A 20,931-nucleotide genomic window follows, 5' to 3' on the forward strand; every position below is an offset into this window, starting at 1 on the left:
CCAGTGCACCTGTTTGGCTCAGACTGGCTGGCTTCAAGAGGTACTGAAAATATTTAGACAACAATTCCAAAAGTCACTGGGGATGTGGCACAGTCTCTGCAAATGAGCTCCGACTGGAGCTGAAAGTGTGATCTGACTTCTCTGCTCACTCCAGTGCCCATGAGAATTCACATGTCACCTGTCAACATACATGGAGCCACTGGTGAATTAATCACTGTCACACTTCTAACAAGAGTTTAAGAAGCCAGCTAGCCAAGGGCATTTCTTGATAACAACCCAGTGGCTGGGGATCTGAAATAGGAAGGAGAAAAGCAGAAGGAAAGTGATTATGGCCAGCATATCCATTGCCTTCTCTGGAGCAACGAGTACACTTGATGTCATTGTAACCAAGATATTCTATAGTTGCTGGGTTTACAAACTTTGCTACAGTGGGTCCATCTGTTAATCAAAGCTGAAACTGTTCAAACGTTTCCAAGTGTAATTAGAACAAAATAGAGAGAGCTCATCTGGCATCATCCATGTTTGTTCATAGTTTAGGGACAAAAGCAAAGCAAGTTGATTTGTTTATTTATTAGCATTGTTTATATCCCAACTTTTCACTTACCAGAGTAGCACTCAGTGAACAGACTGAGAGCTGATGGGCTGTCATTCGCCAGAAGAATTTAAGGAGAGGCTAGACAGCCATTTCCCAGGGATGCTATAGTTGCATCCTGCATTGCAGATTCTGCATTGAGCAGTGAGTTGAACTAGATGATCTCAAAGATACCTTCCAGCCCTAAGATTTTATGATTCTGCCAATATTAAAAAAAAATACTTAAACAATTAAAACACTGAAAACTGCAAAACATATATTGGATAATTTAAAATATCAGATTTAGCTTAAAACACTAAAATTAATTAAAAGCCCATATGAACAAAATTGTCTTCACCTGGTGGAGGAAGCTAAAAAAAGAGAGGTCAAATTAACTGCTAATGGGAAGGAGCTCCACAGCAGGTGCCACCACAGAAAAGGCTCTCACATGCCCCAACTAACGTAGCATCCATTCACTTTGGGTCATAGAGAAGTACCTCTCCATCAGCCTGTTAGGGTGCAAGGACTAGAGAAAGCAGTCCTTGGATCCAATTCATGTTGGACTTTACAGGTAATTACCAGAACTTTGAATTGTGCCTGGAAGTATACTGGTGACCAGTGCAGATGTTCTAAAATGGGTGTAATATGCTCACCCAGCCATGTTTCTGTGAGCGCCCTAGCTGCTGCAGTCTAGGTTAAATGAAGTTTCCAAAGACTCTTCAAAGGCCATTTCCACATAAAGCACATTACAAACATCATTCCCGCCAGACCTCTCTGGAAAAAGATACAGTTTTCACACCAGCTTAGTGTGGGCAAAGACCCCTCTGGCCATACTATCTGACCATCCAAGAGCAAAGCCTGGTCCAGGTGGACACCCAGACTATGAACCTTATATTTCAAGTTAACTGCTACCCTGTCGAGAACAGGCTAAAACCCACATCAGAAGAAGCTAACTCACCACTTCCAAGAACACCTCTGTCTTCTCTGGATTGAGCTTCAGTTTCTTAGCCCGCCTATTTCTGCCTTCAGGCACCAGTTAAAGAAATCAACAGCTTCTCAGGCATCAGATGGGAAGGAGATATGGAGCTGTGTGTCATCCACATTTCCTGATGACCTCCCCAGGGAGCAGGTCTCCACTGGCCATTGGACATGCTTTAAGTTGCCTGGTAGATGAGCCCAAGGGAAGCAAAAAGATTTAACTATTGGAGTTCCCCACTGACATTTCTTCACAAAGGGTAAGACACACAGCCAATGGTGGCTGGTGGCTCCATGTCAGTGGGGCAATGGAATCTGCTGAAACACCTTGGACAACTCCTTGAAAGTTTGGACTAAAATCTGGAGCGGATTCCACTGCTCCACTGACATGGGACGCCAGGCACCACTACACACAGCTTCATGCATTACAGTTACTGCCACTGGGTTGGAAAAACACAGGCCTCTGGCTCCTTTCCCTATCAGGATGCATTCTGGGAGGAGTTAGAATAAAGGCATCTCCCCCAACCCGCTCCCTGGCAACGACTCTCCATACCTCCCACTTTGAAAACCATCAGTGTAAGCACATGTGCATTTAACTATATGAATGTACAGAAACCTCAGCCCCAAAGGGCTGAGAAGTGCCACTGTAAGTCCATATAGGAAATTCCCTCCCATGGAAAGAAAGCAGTGCAGTTTTAATCTTGCGAAGATCCCAGTGGGGCTCATCCCCTCTGTTTTCTGTGAAGGGCAATTCTTATCTCTAGTGTACAACTTGACATTTTTCTTGCCAATGGTTTCCGCAGAGAGAAAGAAGCTGAAGTGGTAACAATGGGAATATCAACTTGTTTTGAGAAAAATCATTAATATCATCTTTTCCAGAACTATCAAGGTGGAGGTGTATGACTGGGACCGAGATGGCAGGTAAGTGGTGTTCAGAACTCTTGTGTTTTTTAAAAAAAAAATTAAAAACCTTTCTGGATAGGAAGAGTTGGGCTGAAACCAAACTAAAACAATAGAGATGTGGCAGATGAAAGAGTATGTGGGCCTGTAGAATGCTTTAAATTCCTTTAAAGATCCCTAGGAAACAAACAAAAACATGTTAAAAAGATGAAACCTTCCCCCTTAGCCCCGTTAATCAACACATCTAGTAAAGAACCACTGAGTTTATACAGCTGCCTGCATTGTACTGGCATTTCCTCCTGGCCACACCGAGGAGGAGGAGGAGGATTACTACTACTACTGCTACTACTACCACCACTAGGGATGTCCTAGAATTCCACCCAATTTGGATTTGGTACCAAATTTTCCATTAATTCACATATTTTCTGTTGTTACAGATCGGATTTTTATGTAGCAATTTTCCTCTGCTATTTTCGAAAACAGATTTAAAAAAAAATAAATCCACCAATATTGATATTAAGAATGATAATTTTATCAAAATTCCATTTATCGATATTTCCTTCTAACATCAATATTTCCTTCCAAAATATCAATATTTTCTTTAAAACTATTGATAATAATAGCAATGTTTTTGTGAGGGGACTGAGCAGCAGCTAGTGGACAAAGAACAAACTCGAATCAATACTGGCCTGTTAGATCAACCAAATGCTTTCAAACTGGCACCAGCCAAGAGAGCCCATGCCTCATAGTAGTGCTGTGCCTTTTATCCCACCCTTCCTCCTGAAGGAGCTGAGGGCAGCATGCACAAGATGCATAAGTGAGGGCAGGGGAGGGGGTCAAGAATGAGCTGGGGCCTGTCATGAAGGGGGAGGCAATGTTCTACAGTATTTCTCACGTGAATTTCTTTTCTGCTTAACAGCCATGATTTCATTGGGGAGTTTACAACCAGCTACCGAGAATTGGCACGAGGACAAAGCCAGTTCAATGTCTATGAGGTGAGCAACTTCTTCCGGTTTCCCTCAAACATCAAGGCAGCAGATTGCTTGATACTGACTCAAGACAGCTTTTGAGAAAAAGGGGCTTTCCAGGCACTCAAAACATATTGGGGCACAATCTGCCAGGACTTTCTCCTAAGTAAATCTCATTCACTTTAATACGGCTTTTACCATTGAGCTTCCCAAAGGATCATGCCCTGTATCTTTATTAGCACTATAGGCTCACCAACCCTGATCCAACACCAATAGTGCCATTTTCTGCCCCTAATGGCGTGTCGACTAAAGATTGGCTCTGTTAACTATAACTGTGTTAATGAATTTCAAGATATTACTGTACTTGTCCTTCTGCTGAACCCCCTTTCAGAAGAACGCAAGGATTTAGATCACACCTAGGCCTTTACCAATCTGGTGCCAAGGATGGGGCTGATGGGAGTTGTAATTGAAAACATCTGGAGGGTACCAGGTTGGCAAAGGCTGATTTAGATACTATCATGAACCATTTCTTGTCCTAGAATTCATATAACCTATAGCTGGTAGAATTGGACATATGCCAAGGTAGTGCCAGTAGCCAAGGCAACTCAGATGCCCACATCCCATGCTGATACTGTGGTGTCAACAAAAAGGATAGCTTTGGGTAGTGTGGTAGAGAAAGTATGGGTTACATCAGCCCTGCAAAGTAGCCCAGTGTTCCTGTAGCAATACCCCCCCTCTGTGTTTGTGTGTGTGTGTGTGAGAGAGAGAGAAAGAGAGAGAGAGAGAGAGAGAGAGAGAGAGAAGTAAATTACTACTCTGCAGTGTAGTCCAGTGTTATTATCCTGTCTTGTGGTATACTGGCTTTTTTTAAAGGGAATTGCAGTGGGGGAGGGGTGCTGCTAAGTTGATTGTAACTTTTTGAGATGATTGCTTTCCCACCCCTGGGGGTGAAATAGTGGGATTCTTTGGAGTAAGTTATTGCTGATGGTATAAACACTCTAATGGATATATTCATGTCAAAGGCTTATATCCTTTTTGCTCACAAAAAAAGAGGAAAAGGGGTGTTTGACCTGTGCCAGTAACATTGCTGTAGTTATTATGAAGAATAAATAATAAATAACCACAACGAATACTCTTAGGATATATGGCTTGCTTTTTAACAGTTTGATATTGAATTTATCCAAGCATGGGCATCTGGTTGATGACAACCTTAAATCTCTTTTGACGCTCCACAGCCCCCGAAATGTTACACACCTGCTCTTGCTCTGAATATAGCATTGCCAACCCAAGAAAGACCTATTGTAGCATCATTGGTTTATAACTCATGCAACTTGTTTGCATAGGTTAGGCTTGGCATTGGGAAAGAGTATCTTTAGCAGATGTGTGGCAGGCAGAAATTCTACAAGTTAAGCCTTTGTTAGTATGGAAATGCAATTAGAGAAAAAGCTTCACCTGTTGACATTCTGGTTGTCACACATGCTACTTGCATGTGGTCCCTGATTTAATTTGGGGCTCTCCAACTCACCTGCAATAGAGGATACAAATGTGCATATGGCACAAATCATATGCAGATTTTAAACAAATTTATGTTCTCTTTTGCATGTGAGGCAGAGGACCCGATCCACATACAGTTTACTGTGTCCAGAAAATTCCACTGACACCCCTGATTAAGATGTACCAAACAGATAGATCTCAGGCTAGAGAGAATTAATACACCATTGGCTTTTAGCAGCTGATTATGCAGCATGAACAACTTAAATATGGTTATTTGTGGAATAATGTCCATTCCATATTAGGGATGAGCTAGCTGTTCAAAACTGGGCTTATATTTTTAGGGATATTGCTCTCTCTTGTACAAACATAATATGGCCTATTTTGCACATTTTAATTCACTGTTTATTTCTACATAGGCTTTAAACTCCTGAGAAAGGGGGTGGGTGAAACTGCCTTGCTGCAGCAGACTGAATTTCAGCAGAGAAATTATTGCTTCTCCTAGGGACTGTGAGATCATCCTCTTAAGGGAATCGAGAATCTCTTATCATCTAAGTGACTAACAAGTTGGAGAATTGCTATTTAGCAACATAAAATGAGCTAGTAGGGTTAGAATTGTAATTGGAACACAAATATTTTTTTTATTTCTCTACAGTGTTGATTCTGTAACAAACTTGCATTGTTGTAGGATATGGAAAAGTTGCTGGGAAACTGCAATGTCTCATTGTGCTGCACATTGTGACCTCTCAGATGGGAGCCGTAACTGAAGACTAGGAGATAAACTTTAATTTCTTCAACAGAATAGATTCAACTATATAGTTAATACTTTTAAGTTAATACCAAATTAATAGGCAATAATTTCTAGAAACTTTTTCTGTGTGACTGTTTCCAAAATGCTTATATTTGAGAGCACTTGTGCAAAGAATGGGAAAGGAAGGACCTGCTTGCCAGCTTTTCTTCAAAGATTTATATTGGGTTGGATGCTTTGTTAAAAAAAAAATTAAAGCTTTTTTTTTGGCTGAGATTATTTTTAACTGAACATTAGTATGCAGCTGCTTGCTTTCCCTTATTCTTCTGCAGTTACAGATTTCAGTTAAGGAATACAAATTATTTAAAAGAGCTTGGAAACATGAGTTTGGGTATAGATTGATAGGCCATGTTTCTGTTGACCTCCCATTTTTTGCTCAGGTTATTATTAGCATGCTTTATTTTATATAAAGATGCTGTCATTAAAACAAAGTATATTCTAAATTGCACTATTAGGAATGTTTCCTTTTACTTCACACAGTAAAAATTAGTCTGTTTAATTTTTGACAATCAGTCCTTAGTACAGTAAGTAGCTCGTTGTCACAGCTTTAAAGAGAAAGCTAGTCTACATTAACCTTTTGTAGTAAGAGTGTTTTGTTCTTTTTTTTACTTCTTTTAATTATCCCTGCCTACAACTCCTTGCAAAAAGGCCTGCCTTTTGAGAGTTTGATTTTCCTCTTTTAGTATTTGATTCTAAGCAATGAATGGAAGGTGACTCTGTTCCAAATTTATAAGGTATCTTCATGTGGAAGTCCCTGATTCCGTCTCTGTGCTACCGAAACCCAGATGTCAGCTTGCAAGAGTTCTTGACTGGCACAGTGAGACCTGTCATCCAACTAGCTGCCATCATTTACTTATGTTCCAAATCACCATCAGAATGATTGCCTTTACAAACAGTCTCTATTCTGGTCGGTAGTTGACCTCCTGGCTATAGTGGTAGACGTGCTTCTGTGTACAGTAGGGCCCCACTCATACAGCAGGTTCCATTCCAGGCCCTGCCGAAAAGTGAAAACCGCCGGAAAGTGGGGCCCTACTCAGCTGGAGCGCAGGAGCTCCCCACCCCACAGCTGATAACACAATCGGCTGTATCATGGGGAGCTCCAGCTGCTGCGCTCCAGCTGACAGGGATCAGCTGGAGCACACGAGCTCCATGCGCTACAGCTGATCAGCTGATCAGTTGTTTGAGATACGCTTTATGTTTTCCAATTTCCAACAGTTAAATAAACCATGGAATATGTTTATTTTGAAAATTAATAAAAAATATTTAAAAAAGAAAGAAAGAAAGAAAGATACTTTAGCATCTCCTGCAATGTTTGCTTCAGCCAACAGCCACAGTTTCAGTTCTCTGCTGAGAGCTGCCAGAATATTAAGCTGAGAATATTATGCAGAAACTATCCCCTAAAAAGTACTTCAGGAACAAATTGGGTACAAATGTGTTTCTTTTATAGAAACCATCAACAATATATTGACATCTAGTGACATTTGTGAATATAATGTGTGTGTTTTTTAAAAAATATTCCTAACCTGATTCTGCGCCTTATTTCATGGGTGGGGAACCTTTTTCAGCCTGAGGGCCACATTCTCTGTCCTCCGCCCAAGCAAACAAGAAGTATTGTGAGAGTTCAAGGATGCATTCCATCCAGGCAAAATAACTCAGGGAGAGGGCAAAGCAGGGCTGGTGGGGTGTAAGGCTCAGGAGAGTGTGTGGCTTTGGTAGAGTCCTGAGGGCCAGATAGAGAGGATTGAAGAGCTGTGTTTAGTTCCTAGCCCTGAAATGCCTGTTCAGTTGCTTCAGCAGTAAAGCTCATCAGATCTCACCTTCTGCTGGGACAACACCAAATGGGGAGCGTTTCACATGGAGCTAAACCTGGCCCTGCTCAAGTGCCAAGAGCAGCAGATATTGATGCTGCTATGTGGCAAGATCCATGTGCCCCCCTGCTGTAGAGCCAATCTGACAAGGTGGGGAGGTAGCAATGCCAATCATAGCTGGGCAACCCTGCAGCAGTATTGCATATTAATAAGAAGAGGGGTGAGGGAGAAATAGATGGAGCCCCAATGGCCCTCCCTCATTTGCCAGGCATAGGATCCCACTTCACCAGTAGAAGCAAATGAAACTATGTGCACTGTCATGATTAAAGTGAATTACTCTGCTTGATACCTTTGGACAACTGACGGTGCAATCTGTGCATGTATACTTGGAAGTAAGTCTGTTTTAGTTCAGTGGGGTTTATTCCCAGATAGGCAGGTTTAGAATTGCAGCTTCAGTTTGAAGAAGACTCACTTCATCCGGCTATATTATTCCCATTCTTCATGCCAAATCTCTCTGTTAAGGAAAGGCATCTGCAAGAATCCCTTGGATATCTGCAGTGCAGCAACAGTTCAGCTGAAAGCACTCTTGTGAATCTACCATGGAATTTCTTTTTAGCTTTAATTTACTAGATAATTTAAGTTTTTTTGTCAGCTGATATCTAAAATACCGGAGGTAACCTTATCTATTCATGAAGTTTAATTGCTCTGTCGCTAGATAGTGAGGATCAGTAGGGAGCATGTCTCCTTTCGTTTGTATTAGGATTAGGAAGCAAGACCACAGATCAAGTGAATGGATTCTCTCATTTCAGCTTGAAACAGTTCTTAATGGGCAAATAGTTCAATGGTAGAACATCTGCTTTGCATGCAGAAGGTCCCAGGTTCAATCCCAGGTAGGGCTGGGAGAGAACCCTGCCTGAAACCCTGGAAAGCCACTACCACTTGGCGCAGACTGGTGAATCAATGGACTAAGCCAGTATAAGGCAGTTTCCTCTGTTAATTGTGAAGTGTCCATGTTTTGCATTATACATAGGGTTGATCAGTAATGTCTCTAGTTTGTCAGGTTGTTCTTATATTTCTGCCTGGCGTATGATATATTGATGTTCCTGCTTTCCAGTAACAATTTTCTTCTAAGTTTTCCAAATCAGAGAGTTATTATTTTCTGTTTGTTCTCATAGGATCAAACTTCTCCACATAAAAGATTTTTGCGTTTGAATACTGCATCAATGCCATTCAGGCTGTCCGTCTCAAGACCCCACCTGTATTATTTCTTTGGAGAAACTATGTAATACCTTCTGTTATTTCAGGGATGGATTATGGAGCCATTGATCAAGCTGTCACAGTATACAGTTTGTCTGGTATAGCCAGCAGAATAAACAAGTGACCACGATTAGAGAGATTAGCCATGTTTAAGCAAAGCACATCACAGTTGAAGGAATGCTCTCACTTTAACAGAAATATAACGGACATTGGTGATGACATGATATGGGTCTCATATAGAGAACATGATGCCCTAATTCTGTTCTTCCCTGCACTTTCATTATGGTGGAAATCACCCTTTGTACTGTGGTTGCCTGCAATTTACCTTTCTTGGGCAAGGTGATTGAGCGAGTGGTGGCCAAACAGTTACAGACACACTTGGATGAAGCAGATTATCTCGATCCATTCCAATCGGGCTACAGGACTGGACATGGAACTGAAACAGCCTTGGTCACCCTGGTGGATGATATGAGGAGGGCGTTGGATAGGGGAGAATATACATTCCTCGTCCTCCTGGATCTCTCAGCGGCTTTTGATACCGTCGACCACGGTATCCTTTTGGATCGCCTGGGGGGAATGGGAATAGGGGCACTGTTTTACGGTGGTTCCGTTCCTATCTCTCAGACAGGCATCAACGGGTAGCATTGGGGGATGAGGTTTCAGACCCTTGGCCTCTCAATTGTGGTGCCACAGGGTTCTATCCTCTCCCCCATGCTATTTAACATCTATGTAAAGCCGCTGGGGGCCATCATCAGGAGATTTGGGTTGCAGTGCCACCAATATGCGGATGACACTCAGCTCTATCTCTCGTTTAAGTCCTCACCAGAGTTGGCTGTGGATACCATTTCCAAGTGCCTGAGGTCCGTAAGTGAATGGATGGGAGGAAATAGGCTGAAACTGAACCCTGACAAGACTGAGGTGCTGCTCGTGGGCGATAAGACAAGGCTAGGAGATATAGACCTGGTGTTTAATGGGGTAAGATTGCCCCTGAAGGACCAGGTCCGCAGCCTCGGGGTCATTATTGACTCCCAGCTGTCCATGGAGGCTCAGGTTTTGGCAGTGAGCCGGGCAACTTGGTATCAATTGCATCTAATACAGAGGTTGCGACCCTACCTTCCTGTCCATCTGCTCCCACGGGTGGTACATGCCCTGGTCTCCTCTCGCTTAGACTACTATAATGCGCTCTACATTGGGTTACCCTTGAAAACAGTCCGGAAATTACAGCTGGTACAGAATGTGGCGGCACGTTTGATCAAGAACAGCCGTCGCCGTGATCATATCACTCCGGTGTTAGGAGAACTACACTGGCTACCAGTTGTTTACCGGGCCCAATTCAAGGTGTTGGTGTTAACCTTTAAAGCCGGATATGGTTTCGGCCCAGTTTATCTGAAGAAACGCCTACAGCATCACCAAGTACGCCGCCAGACGAGATCAGCCACACAAGACCTCCTCTCGGTCCCACCAGTTAAAACAGCTAGACTGGTGCGGACCAGAGAGAGGGCTTTTTCGATTGTGGCTCCCACCCTCTGGAATTCCCAGCCACATGATCTTCGCCATGCCCCCTCCCTGGTAGGTTTCCGCCGAGCCTTAAAGACCTGGCTGTTCAGGCAGGCCTACAGGATTTCCGGGGACTAGTTTTATCTTGTTATAGTTGGATGGTTTTTTAGATTATTTATTGACTAAAGCTGGTTATATGTTGTATTCATTCTATTTATGTACGTCGCCTAGAGTGGCCGTTGACTCGGCCAGATAGGCGACTTAGAAATAAAATTTATTATTATTTATTAGAAATAAATTTATTATTTATTATCCTAGCAGGCACAACCAGCAATATTGTTGACTGAGGCTGCACACACCCCATACATTTAACGCACATTTAAAGCACATGACTTCCCCCAAAGAATCCTGGCAACTGTATTTTATTAAGAATGCTGGGAATTGTAGCTGTGTGGGCAAAATACAGTTCCCAACTGATTGGCAGTAGTTCCGGGTAGATAAACAAATACTTCACACAACATGGAAGCGGGGGGGAGAGTGGCCAACAAGTCAAGATCATCTCAGGGTCTGCTCCAATTGGACTTTCCCCTCTCCCATCCCCCACCCCCACGTAGCATGTCTATCATCAACCTGATGACTTTTTAATATGCTTACGTATTTATTGATTTGTTTTATTTATAAATCACCCTTCCTCAAAAAGGGCAATGAACAAGAAACATGTGAACAAAATACAATCAAACAACACCAAAAAGATACATACAGTAACAAAAACTATAGATCAATTTAAACAAAAATACCTACATTGTGATGAGGAGTGCACCTAAACTGAGAAAGCCCGGGCAAATAAAAATGTTTCCAATTGGCATCTTCTGAAACCCAACAATGTGGGAGATAGGTGCATCTGAAAGGGGAGATTATTCCAGTTGGGGCCCTACCACAGAGAAAACCCTTCTATGTGTCCTCTCATCCTGAATCCTGGTGGGGGCTATGAAGATAGTATGCAGGCAGCCAGGGCCGAGCCTTTAGGATAGATGATGCATGAACCCATCTTCCTGTCCCAGTTAATGAACTGGCAGCCATATTCTGCAGTAGCTGTAGGTTTGGGGCCATTTTCAAAGGCAGCCCCACATAGAGCACATTGCTGTAATCCAAACACAAAGTTCCCAGAGCGAGTGTTACTGATAGCAGACCATCCCAGGTCTGTGCTGAAACTGAGCCAGAAACTGGATTGAAACATATCTGCACACTTGGCTTTATCCAGCTACACCTGCATATTAAAATTGTTTGCTGTGTTTTTAAAATTGGAAATTTAATTGTAAACCACCTTAGAAGGATTTATATCCTGAAAGGTGGGTTATGAAGAATTGTAATAAAGAAACAAACATACAATTGACTTATGAAATTCATGACCCCAAAGATGGTTTTGTTTTTTGAAAAAGGATCAGACAAATTAACAGAGCATAGGTTTATCAACAGCTATAGCCATGTCAGTTAAATCAAGCCTTCCTCTAAGACCTCTGGGGGCAAACAGCAGCAAGTGACCATCACTTTTACATCTTCTTTGTGAGCTTTGAGGGGCGCCATCTAGACCTTGCTTTCATCCACCAAGGCTACCTTTATATCAGCCTTCCCCAACCCAGCATCCTGCAGATGTTTTATTTATTTATTTATTAAATTTTTATACCGCCCGACTAGCAATAGCTCTCTGGGCGGTGTACAGCAGAAAATACAAAATACATCTCATAAAAAGTGCATAATAAATATTACAAAAACGTATAAAGTGCAAAAAATCAGATTACATAATATTTTAAAATTGAAATTAAAACGCCATAGAAAAGAGGCAGGTCTTAAGCTGGCACCAAAAAGACAGCAGCGTCAGCGCCGTACGCACCTCAACGGGGAGACTATTCCAGAGTTCGGGGGCCACCACTGAGAAGGCCCTGGTTCTCGTCACCACCCTCCGAGCCTCTCTATGAGTCGGGACTCGGAGGAGGGCCTTCGATGCAGAGCGCAGTGTCCGGGCAGGTTCATATCGGGAGAGGCGTTCCGACAGGTATTGTGGTCCCGCGCCGTATAGGGCTTTATAGGTTAAAACCAACACTTTGAATCTGGCCCGGAAGCATATTGGCAGCCAACGTAAGCGAGCCAGAACAGGTGTTATGTGTTCCGACTGCTTGGTCCTCGTTATTACTCTGGCCGCCGCATTTTGGACAAGCTGTAGCTTCCGAACTGTCTTCAAAGGCAGCCCAACGTAGAGCGCAGAGTCTAATCGCGAGGTTACCAGAGCATGTACAACTGATATAAGATCCTCTCTGCTCAAGTAGGGACGTAGCTGGGCTACCAACTGAAGTTGGTAGAATGCGTTCCGAGCCACCGAGGCCACTTGAGCCTCAAGTGACAGGGAAGGATCTAAAAAAACTCCCAGACTATGAACCCGCTCCTTTAGGGGGAGTGTAACCCCATCCAGGACAGGGTAGGTATCCACCACCTGGTCAGAGAAACCATCCACAAGCAGCATCTCAGTCTTGTCTGGATTGAGCCTCAGTTTGTTAGCCCCCATCCAGTCCATTATCGCGGCCAGGCAACGGTTCAGCACATTGACAGCCTCACCTGAAGAGGATGAAAAGGAGAAGTAGAGCTGCGTGTCATCAGCGTACTGATGACAACGCACTCCAAAACTCCTGATGACAGCACCCAACTGCTTCATGTAGATGTTAAAAAGCATGGGAGACAGAACCAACCCCTGCGGGACTCCACATTGGAGATCCCACGGTGTCGAGCAATGTTCCCCAAGCACTACCTTCTGGAGATGACCCGCCAAGTAGGAGCAGAACCACTGCCAAGCAGTGCCTCCAATTCCCAACTCCGCGAGCCTCTCCAGAAGGATACCATGGTCGATGGTATCAAAAGCCGCTGAGAGATCAAGGAGAATCAGCAGAGTTACACTCCCTCTGTCCCTCTCCCGACATAGGTCATCATACAGGACAAGTCCCATCAGCCCCAGCCAGCATGGCCACTGGTCAGAGGATTAAGGGGGTTGGACCAAAACATCTGAAAGGTCTAGGATGAAGAAGATTGGTGCTCGTAAGATACCACTCAAGGACAATTCAACATGCCAAATCTACTAAAAATCTGGTTTGTTTTGCCATTATTTCAAAGATGTGACCAACTTATACAACAGCTTGGGAACTAATTAAAGGAGGACAGCTGAGGGATGTTATAAGTAACATAAATAAGTAAAATAAACTTGGCCTTTCTCTCTTAGATGGTTTGTGTTTCCATAGCACATGTTCCTGTCACTTTTTCAGCAAAAGTAGCCAAATCCCCCACACTGTGCCCTGTGCTGTGTTATCTTACAAGTTACTGCAAAGAGAGCTCCTCCTCCTCATTTCTAGTTGCCCTGAGTGTGTCTATTTGCTGGGCTGATGTTTGCAGTGGGTGAAAGTGCCTATCTATTCTGCTGCTCTGGTGAGTGAGTATGATTCAGAGGGGGAAGGAGGGAATTCTGGTATGTTCTGCATCTGGAGGAATGATTTATTTTTTTAATTGTGTGGCATTCTGTTTCCAAGTTGAGGACAATGATTTACATCAATTGGGTATTAGATGTTCTATTCAAACTGAGGATCTGGCCCCATGAGCAGATGGCAAAGTCCATGTGGAACTGAAAGACAAATAGCTGCAGCAATGCACACACACAAGCACACTTTGCTTCAATGCCTGGTGTCCTCCCTCTTGTTATCTAACATTTTTTGCACTCCACATGTGTTAACTGCAGCAGCTCCACATTAATATTATCCAATGTGACAGTTCTAGGCCAGTTTTCTAAAATGATTGACCTGTTGAGGCACAATTGGATTCCCTCGTGGAGCTTTGCTTTTCCCTTTAGCAGGAAAAGATGGGCACACGCAAGGAGGAGAGAGAGAAGCTCGGGTGTGATTTGTGTAAATCATTAATGCCTTTTGTTCTGGATGGATTCTCAAGATTTTAAAATGATAGAGTGTCATGGGTGGGTGGGGAGAATTAAAAAAAACAACACCTCATTTCAAATTGAGCTCTTTCCAAAAGTGAGGTAAAAATAATTTCACTGCCTGGGGAAGGGAATATATCTGTTTATCATAATGAGGATAGGAAGACAAAAGTCTTTGGAGATGCTGGCAAAGGGGAACTGAAACAGCGCCGTCTGATGTGCTACATTGTGAACAAAATACAGTGGGATGGCAAAGGCCTTTCCTCAGTCAAAGCACTGAAGGGACCAACGGAGGCACTGCCCCACCAACCTCAATCTGCTCTCATTCAGACCCCACATGCCTAGCTTCTTACTTACAACCAGTTCAAGGGCTCAGCTTCCTCTTTAGTCACAGTGTCGCCCTCAAAGAACTTGGCAGGCAGGCGTATGGGGACGAGACTAGAGTTAGTTGACTCTGTCCTTGGCTATGGCTGCGCACTTACTCTTGGTCTCCCTGGCTTCTTCCTTATCAGTCCCAGTGGGCACCAGCCACCACTGGAGGGAACTATTCTTTCTCTCCCCCTGTCCCATACACCTTTCATCATCAGCAAAAGGACAAATCGATATGGAAGACTTATTCTAATTCTTGAGCTATTTGCCAATAAGAAAGAAAAGGGATCACCCGTGTTCCCACCAGTTCCACCTTAGGATAGCCACCTTTGGCACTAGTATTGCTCAGGCATCAGTCTCAAACAATCTTTGTGCCTCTGTAGGCTTGATCTGAGAAGGAAAGATGGGAGGGCACCAAAATACAAGATGAGGCACGCTCAAAGGTGTCCAGAGGTGTCAGGAGCCACTCAGATCCCAGCAGCTCTTGACAATGGAGAAAGTATGTTCCATATCATGATTCCAAACAGGCACTGGGACAAAGGAAGCTCCCTTATACAGCATTAGACCATTGGTCCATCTAGCTCAGTATTGACTCTACATAGACTGACAGCAACTCTTCAGTATTTCAGGCAGGGAGTCTCACCCAGCCCTACCTGGAGATGCCGGGGATTGAACCTGGCACCTTTTACATACAGATCAGATACTCTGCCACTGAGCTACGGCCCTTCCTGCTGACATAATGTACAGCAATGTAAAAGGTTGCTACAGAACCAACTCCTTCACCTTTTTTCACATTAATTTTAAGTTGTGATTACCCTGTATATCACTTTGGGGGGGGGGAATAGAAGCAAATTCTGAATACAACAGCTCCTGCCAGACGTTTGTTCCACTTTCATCACTGCTAAGAGGTGGCTGGTGCTGTGGGATAAAGGCTTCAGAGCCTAATTATGAAGGGTGTTTTTTTGCAAATCAGAGAAGCTGTAGGAAGGAAGAATCCTGGTGCTCTTTCATTGGGATGAAGGTAGGGTTGGGAGACGATGGTTTCTTGTCCAGGATCCTGTAAAAACCAAGGCTAGCTGTTTTTTTTTTTTTTAATGTATTAGGCAAATCCATGATAGATCTATCTCATTAGCCATAAGAGCTAATGGAACCCCAAAGTTTAGAAGCAGTTCATCTTTGAATACCAACTTGGGGCAATCAACATGGAAGGACCGTTGCTTTCTCACCCTGCTTGGAAGCTTCTTAAAGGCATCTGATTGCCACTGTTACAAATGTGACACTGGACCCTTCACTGGATCCGATTCCAGCAAGACTCTTCCTGTGTTCTTTGATTGCATCCAGTCCCAGCAGAGGGAGATCCATAGCTGAAAGAGAGCTGATTTGCTTGGGAAGTTTTTCCCTTTGGTCACTTGACTCACTGGAGGGCCCATGTTGGGGTTGTTTCTCTGTCTGCCCACAGACATAGGCTCCCAATTGTAGCAACATGAGCCCAAGTTCAGGAGTGGAGAATCTTTATCAGCCCAAAGGCCCTATTCCTTTCTGACAGCCACATACCAGTGGTGGGTGGGGCCAGCAGCAAAAGTGGACGTAGCAATTAATGTAAATGTTTATCTTTGTACAGAAAGTTGGTTTCTACACACACATGCCACTCTCTCTCCTTCATCCAGGCATGCAAGAGGCATTATCAGAGTTTATGGATGCATTCCAGAAAGGCAAAAACACATGGGGTGTAAAGCAGGGCCAGTGGAGGGTGTGGCCTTAGGAGAGTGCCGAGCGCCAGATACAGAGGCCTGGAGGGTGACATTCAGGCCTTGGGTTTGAGGCTTCCCTTTCTTACCCACAGCCTAGTTGATCCAAGTGACAGGATGGAGAGCAGAGCTGGAGAGGAGGAGATACTGTCCTAATCAAGTGGGAAGTGGGACTGCCTTCAAGTGGTCAGTCAAGTGGCAGCATCTCCAAGGATCTGTGGAATTTTTGGTTAATACCAGAACCAACAAGACCTTCTGTACAAAACTCCACTCCTGCTTCCCCCCCCCAAGTTGCTGCTATTGTTAGACAGTTGAAAGTCAGAAACGTTTGCATGTGTACTACAAATCATCCAGAGGTCTACCAGTAGATCCCAAACTACTTTCTGCCTACCCTTGCTCTACACCACAATGGCTCAAGGAGGAAAACAGTAGGAGAGTTAGCCACACTGAGGTATTTGGACTGGTTTCTGAGTCTCTATGGAGAAGATTTACATTGATGGGAAGAACTGCAGAGTAGGAGGAAGTTGCTACAGTGCTATAATAACTGTTCTCCCCACTCTGTTGCACTTGGCTTTTATATAAGCCCCTCCTAGATTTCCCCACAGTACAGTACGCACACAGACACACCATGGGAGCTCATAATAAAATCAATTTTCAGATACTATTTTGTAACGTTTAACTAGTCTGAAATAAAAGAGCAATACCTCGATATAATTTTACTGTCCTCACATATGTACTTTGGGTTAATTATAGATAAGCAAGACCTTTGAATTTAGGAATATAGGAAGCTGCCTTATACAAAGTCAGTTGATTACCTAGTTCAGTATTGTCCACACTGACTGGCAGCAGCTCTCCAGGGTTTCAAAAGCAGGGACACTTCCAGCTCTACCTGGAGATGCCGGGGATTGAACCTGGGAGCTTTTGCATCTAAAGCATGTACTCTGACACTTCCCAGTTCTGATAACCCAGAATGGTTTGCTTAGAACATGTTAGTTGGGATCTGAGCTTAATGCAGAAATGTAGCTTTCTTTTTTCTATCAAACTTCAAAGCAAAAGGTTATTGAAGTATGTGCAATCTATATTTATAGAAGCTGAATATGTAGACATGCTGTGGTGGTTTACAGTATGGTTGTATACAGAATGTTTGCATTTTCAATGGTTTCTCACTATAGTCAACTGATTTCCTGCTTCATGTTTGAATTTGCATCAATTACATCTCGGGTTGTTACAGATCTGGTACAGAAATATCCAGATCATTTGGTTTCTTGGTCTCGCATCAAAGCATCCTACAGTATAATTTAAGGGCTTGATGATCTGCATCACCAGGAAACTGGTGTGTCGAATGGGATACAAGGGCAGCTATGCAACAACATGTGACACTGAAGCTGGGGCTGGGTATACCCTGTGCTAAACATTAAAATTCTGCACCAAGACAATCTAAACTCTTTACCAAGAAAATCTATATTGTGCAACCAGTATAAACCCTGTATTTCTCTTCTTTTGTGTGATTGCCATGTTTACTATTTTGCAGAATTTCTTCTGGTTATGCTAGTCATGAAGAGGAGCACATTGCTATGCAGGGCAGGGCACCCATCTTCATACACTGGAAATCATATTCAATAGTGCTATATACGTAGCAGGCATTGTCATTCTCTTAAGGAATGTATTGTCATTCTCTTAAGGACTAGAACCTTTATCTGAAAAAAAAATTAAATGAAAAGCAAGCTTCCCGAGAAGCTGTATTCTGCACCCAGTACCACATTCTGAACTGCAGCATTAATGAAGCCCTGTCGGTGGTAGTCAATGTAAACCACCCCATCAGCATTGCAACATGTAGTGTGCTAGCAACAAACTGCATTGCCAGATGCAGTGGTGTGCAAGGCTTCATGGACTAACAGTCTGGTGGGCTTGATTGAGTCTTGGCAATGGCATAAAATCAATACATTTATTTATTTATTTATTTATTTTATTTATATACCGCCCTAAGCCCAAGGGCTCTCTGGGCGGTGTACATAAAATAAAGCAATCAGGAATATATAAATACAATAATACAATAGAATCAAACCAACAAAGGTAAACAAAAATAATCAAACAGTAGCAAAATACAACAATACATATAATAATACGCATTAAAATGCCTGGGAATATAAAAAGGTTTTCACCTGGCGCCGAAAAGATAGCAGCGTCGGCGCCAGGCGCACCTCATCAGAAAGACCATTCCATAGTTCGGGAGCCACAACCGAAAAGGCCCTATTTCTAGTCACCACCCTCCGAGCTTCTCGATGGGATGGTACTTGGAAGAGGGCCTTAGATGTTGAGCGCAGTGTACGGGTAGTTTCTGGTCTGGCACAGAAACAGACCAGTGGGGTGTAGTAGGTGTGAGATGCATACAGGACTGGATAAAAAGAGACACAGGAAAGAAAACATTCATGGATTCTAATGCCATAATGTATTTATAACACTGCAGCTCAATCAGCCCATATTTTACATCTGGCACACCAGAAAAGAAAGCATCTGCACTACCATTTTTACACTTGCTAGAAAAATCTGTTGGACAGAGCCCATTTGGGACCCCAAGAGACCCAGTTCCACATTCTAGCTCAGCCATGGATTCACTGGCTGACCTTATATTCTCAGCATATCTCTCTGTTTCCTCTCCTGTCTGTACACTGTGATTGACAATGAACCAACACAGAGAGTTGTTGCAAGGATTTGAGATTTGAGAGGGAACCCTCAGTTCCTCTCAAAAAACCCTTTTTCAGTTAAGCATTTGGCTTAACCCCCTGCTCCCTGTCCCAGCTGGAACAAAGCCTCAGTATGTGCAACTTAAGCAAAAGTATGTGCAGCTGCATTTGCCCATTTTCATCCCTTCTGATCTGTGCCTCTCCCTTCCCTCTTCTTCCATTGTTTTCCCCTCTGTTGATTTAACATTCCTCAGAGCTTTTTTGTTATGTCTCTCCTCTGCAAAGTGTCATCTACATTGATGGCACTGATGTAAATTAGTTCCTCTAGTACTCTTACTAGTGAACACTTAGCAGCACATTATCTTCCAATGGGTTGCAAATATCTGTCCGAGGGTTGCTGCAGACTGTCACTATTTTGCGGGAGGCACTCAAGCACATACCAGAAATTTAGTTTGTGCAATTAAGGTAGATTAAAGTCATTTGTCACCCTGGCACAACAAATCCACTTTGTAAAAAAAAACAAAACGGAAGACTTTGCAGTTAGGAAAGTGATGGCAAAATGCACTGAACTGTGTATAAATGAATGATTAATAAGAAAATGCATAAACACCCCACAAGCAAATCCGAATTAATGTTTATTGTTATATAACCACTCCACAAACAAATCAAAATAAACGCTCAATAAATACTGGACATATGTCGCTTCCAGGCAACCTGTTTATTGAGCATTCATCCCCATTTGTTTGCTGGGAGATTTGATGATGTCGGCTATTCAGTGAGCATTTGGGCATCCAATGAAGCTGAATGTTGCAAGATTCAGGACAGACAAAAGAAAGTACTTCTTCACACAGCACGTAGTTAAACTCCGGAATTCACCCATGGGAGGCAGTGATGGCTACCAGCTGGGATGGCTTTTTTAATCTTTTAAATGTATGGAGGATAAAGTTATCAATGGCTACTAGCTCCATGGCCAGAAGCAGCATGCTTCCAAATACCAGTTACTAGAAACCACAGGAGGAGTGCTCTTACACTCAGGTCCCTGCTTGCAGGCTTCCCATGGGCATCTGGTTGGCTATTGTGAGAACAGGATGCTGGACTAAATGGGCTACTGGCTTAATCCAACAGGCTCTTATGTTCTTATTTATTCTGATTTGTTTGCCAGAAGATTAGCTGATGTTGCATCAAACAAGTGTTATCCCACACTTTCAAATGTATTTTCCTATCACTTTTCTTATTGCAAAAAGGCCAAACTTTGGGGGAAGTAGATTTGTTGCACAAAAGCTCTAAATCAGTTTTAATTGTGCTACCTGAACTTGTTGGTATGTGATTGAATCCCACCCAAAAATAATGGCAATCGAAGTACCTGCTATTTACCCTCTACATAAGCCTTGTGCAAGCAAATCAGGATGAATGCTCAATTAAAAAAAAGTCATTTGGAGGAGTCCTTCATCTTTCTACCCCGTCCTCACCTGTCTGTTTTCTATTTTTCTTTACTCCTTTAGGTAGTGAATCCCAAAAAGAAAATGAAGAAAAAGAAATACGTTAACTCAGGAACAGTGAGTAACCTTGTGTGAACTTTTATGTCATTCAAAAAAACTTTTAGCTGAATAGGAAGAGAGGAAGTGCTTTCCCAACAGATCTAAAATTGCCTCCTAGTTGATTTCTAACTGTCCTGGCTATTTGTTGCTGTCTGGGATGGTTTTAAAACACCCCCGGGCCAAATTTCTGGACGAGATATTGATCCACGCACCTGAAGATATACCCTCACGCATTATCTTCCTTCTCTCAGACAGAGATCCAAATATTACTTATAGGGTAGCTTTATTTGCCTTAGCAGCACAGAAGTTGCGAAGGAAATGTTTAGCCGAACTAGGGCACGATAGTTAGA

At 43.1% G+C, this 20,931-nt stretch overlaps 1 protein-coding gene across 2 annotated transcripts in view; it reads left to right on the forward strand.

Annotated features, from left to right (window-relative positions):
- Positions 1 to 20,931, forward strand: part of CPNE5 (copine 5) — a 200,033-nt gene that overhangs the window by 146,868 nt on the left and 32,234 nt on the right. For both annotated transcript variants that reach the window (XM_061632533.1, XM_061632534.1), the window contains exons 11-13: positions 2,426 to 2,467; positions 3,366 to 3,441; positions 20,546 to 20,599. In XM_061632533.1, coding sequence (XP_061488517.1) covers positions 2,426 to 2,467; positions 3,366 to 3,441; positions 20,546 to 20,599 — 172 coding nt within the window. The remainder of the gene's footprint in view (positions 1 to 2,425; positions 2,468 to 3,365; positions 3,442 to 20,545; positions 20,600 to 20,931) is intronic.

Source organism: Rhineura floridana, chromosome 6 (genome assembly GCF_030035675.1).
Source record: "Rhineura floridana isolate rRhiFlo1 chromosome 6, rRhiFlo1.hap2, whole genome shotgun sequence".
In the NCBI taxonomy this organism is placed as follows: domain Eukaryota; kingdom Metazoa; phylum Chordata; class Lepidosauria; order Squamata; family Rhineuridae; genus Rhineura; species Rhineura floridana.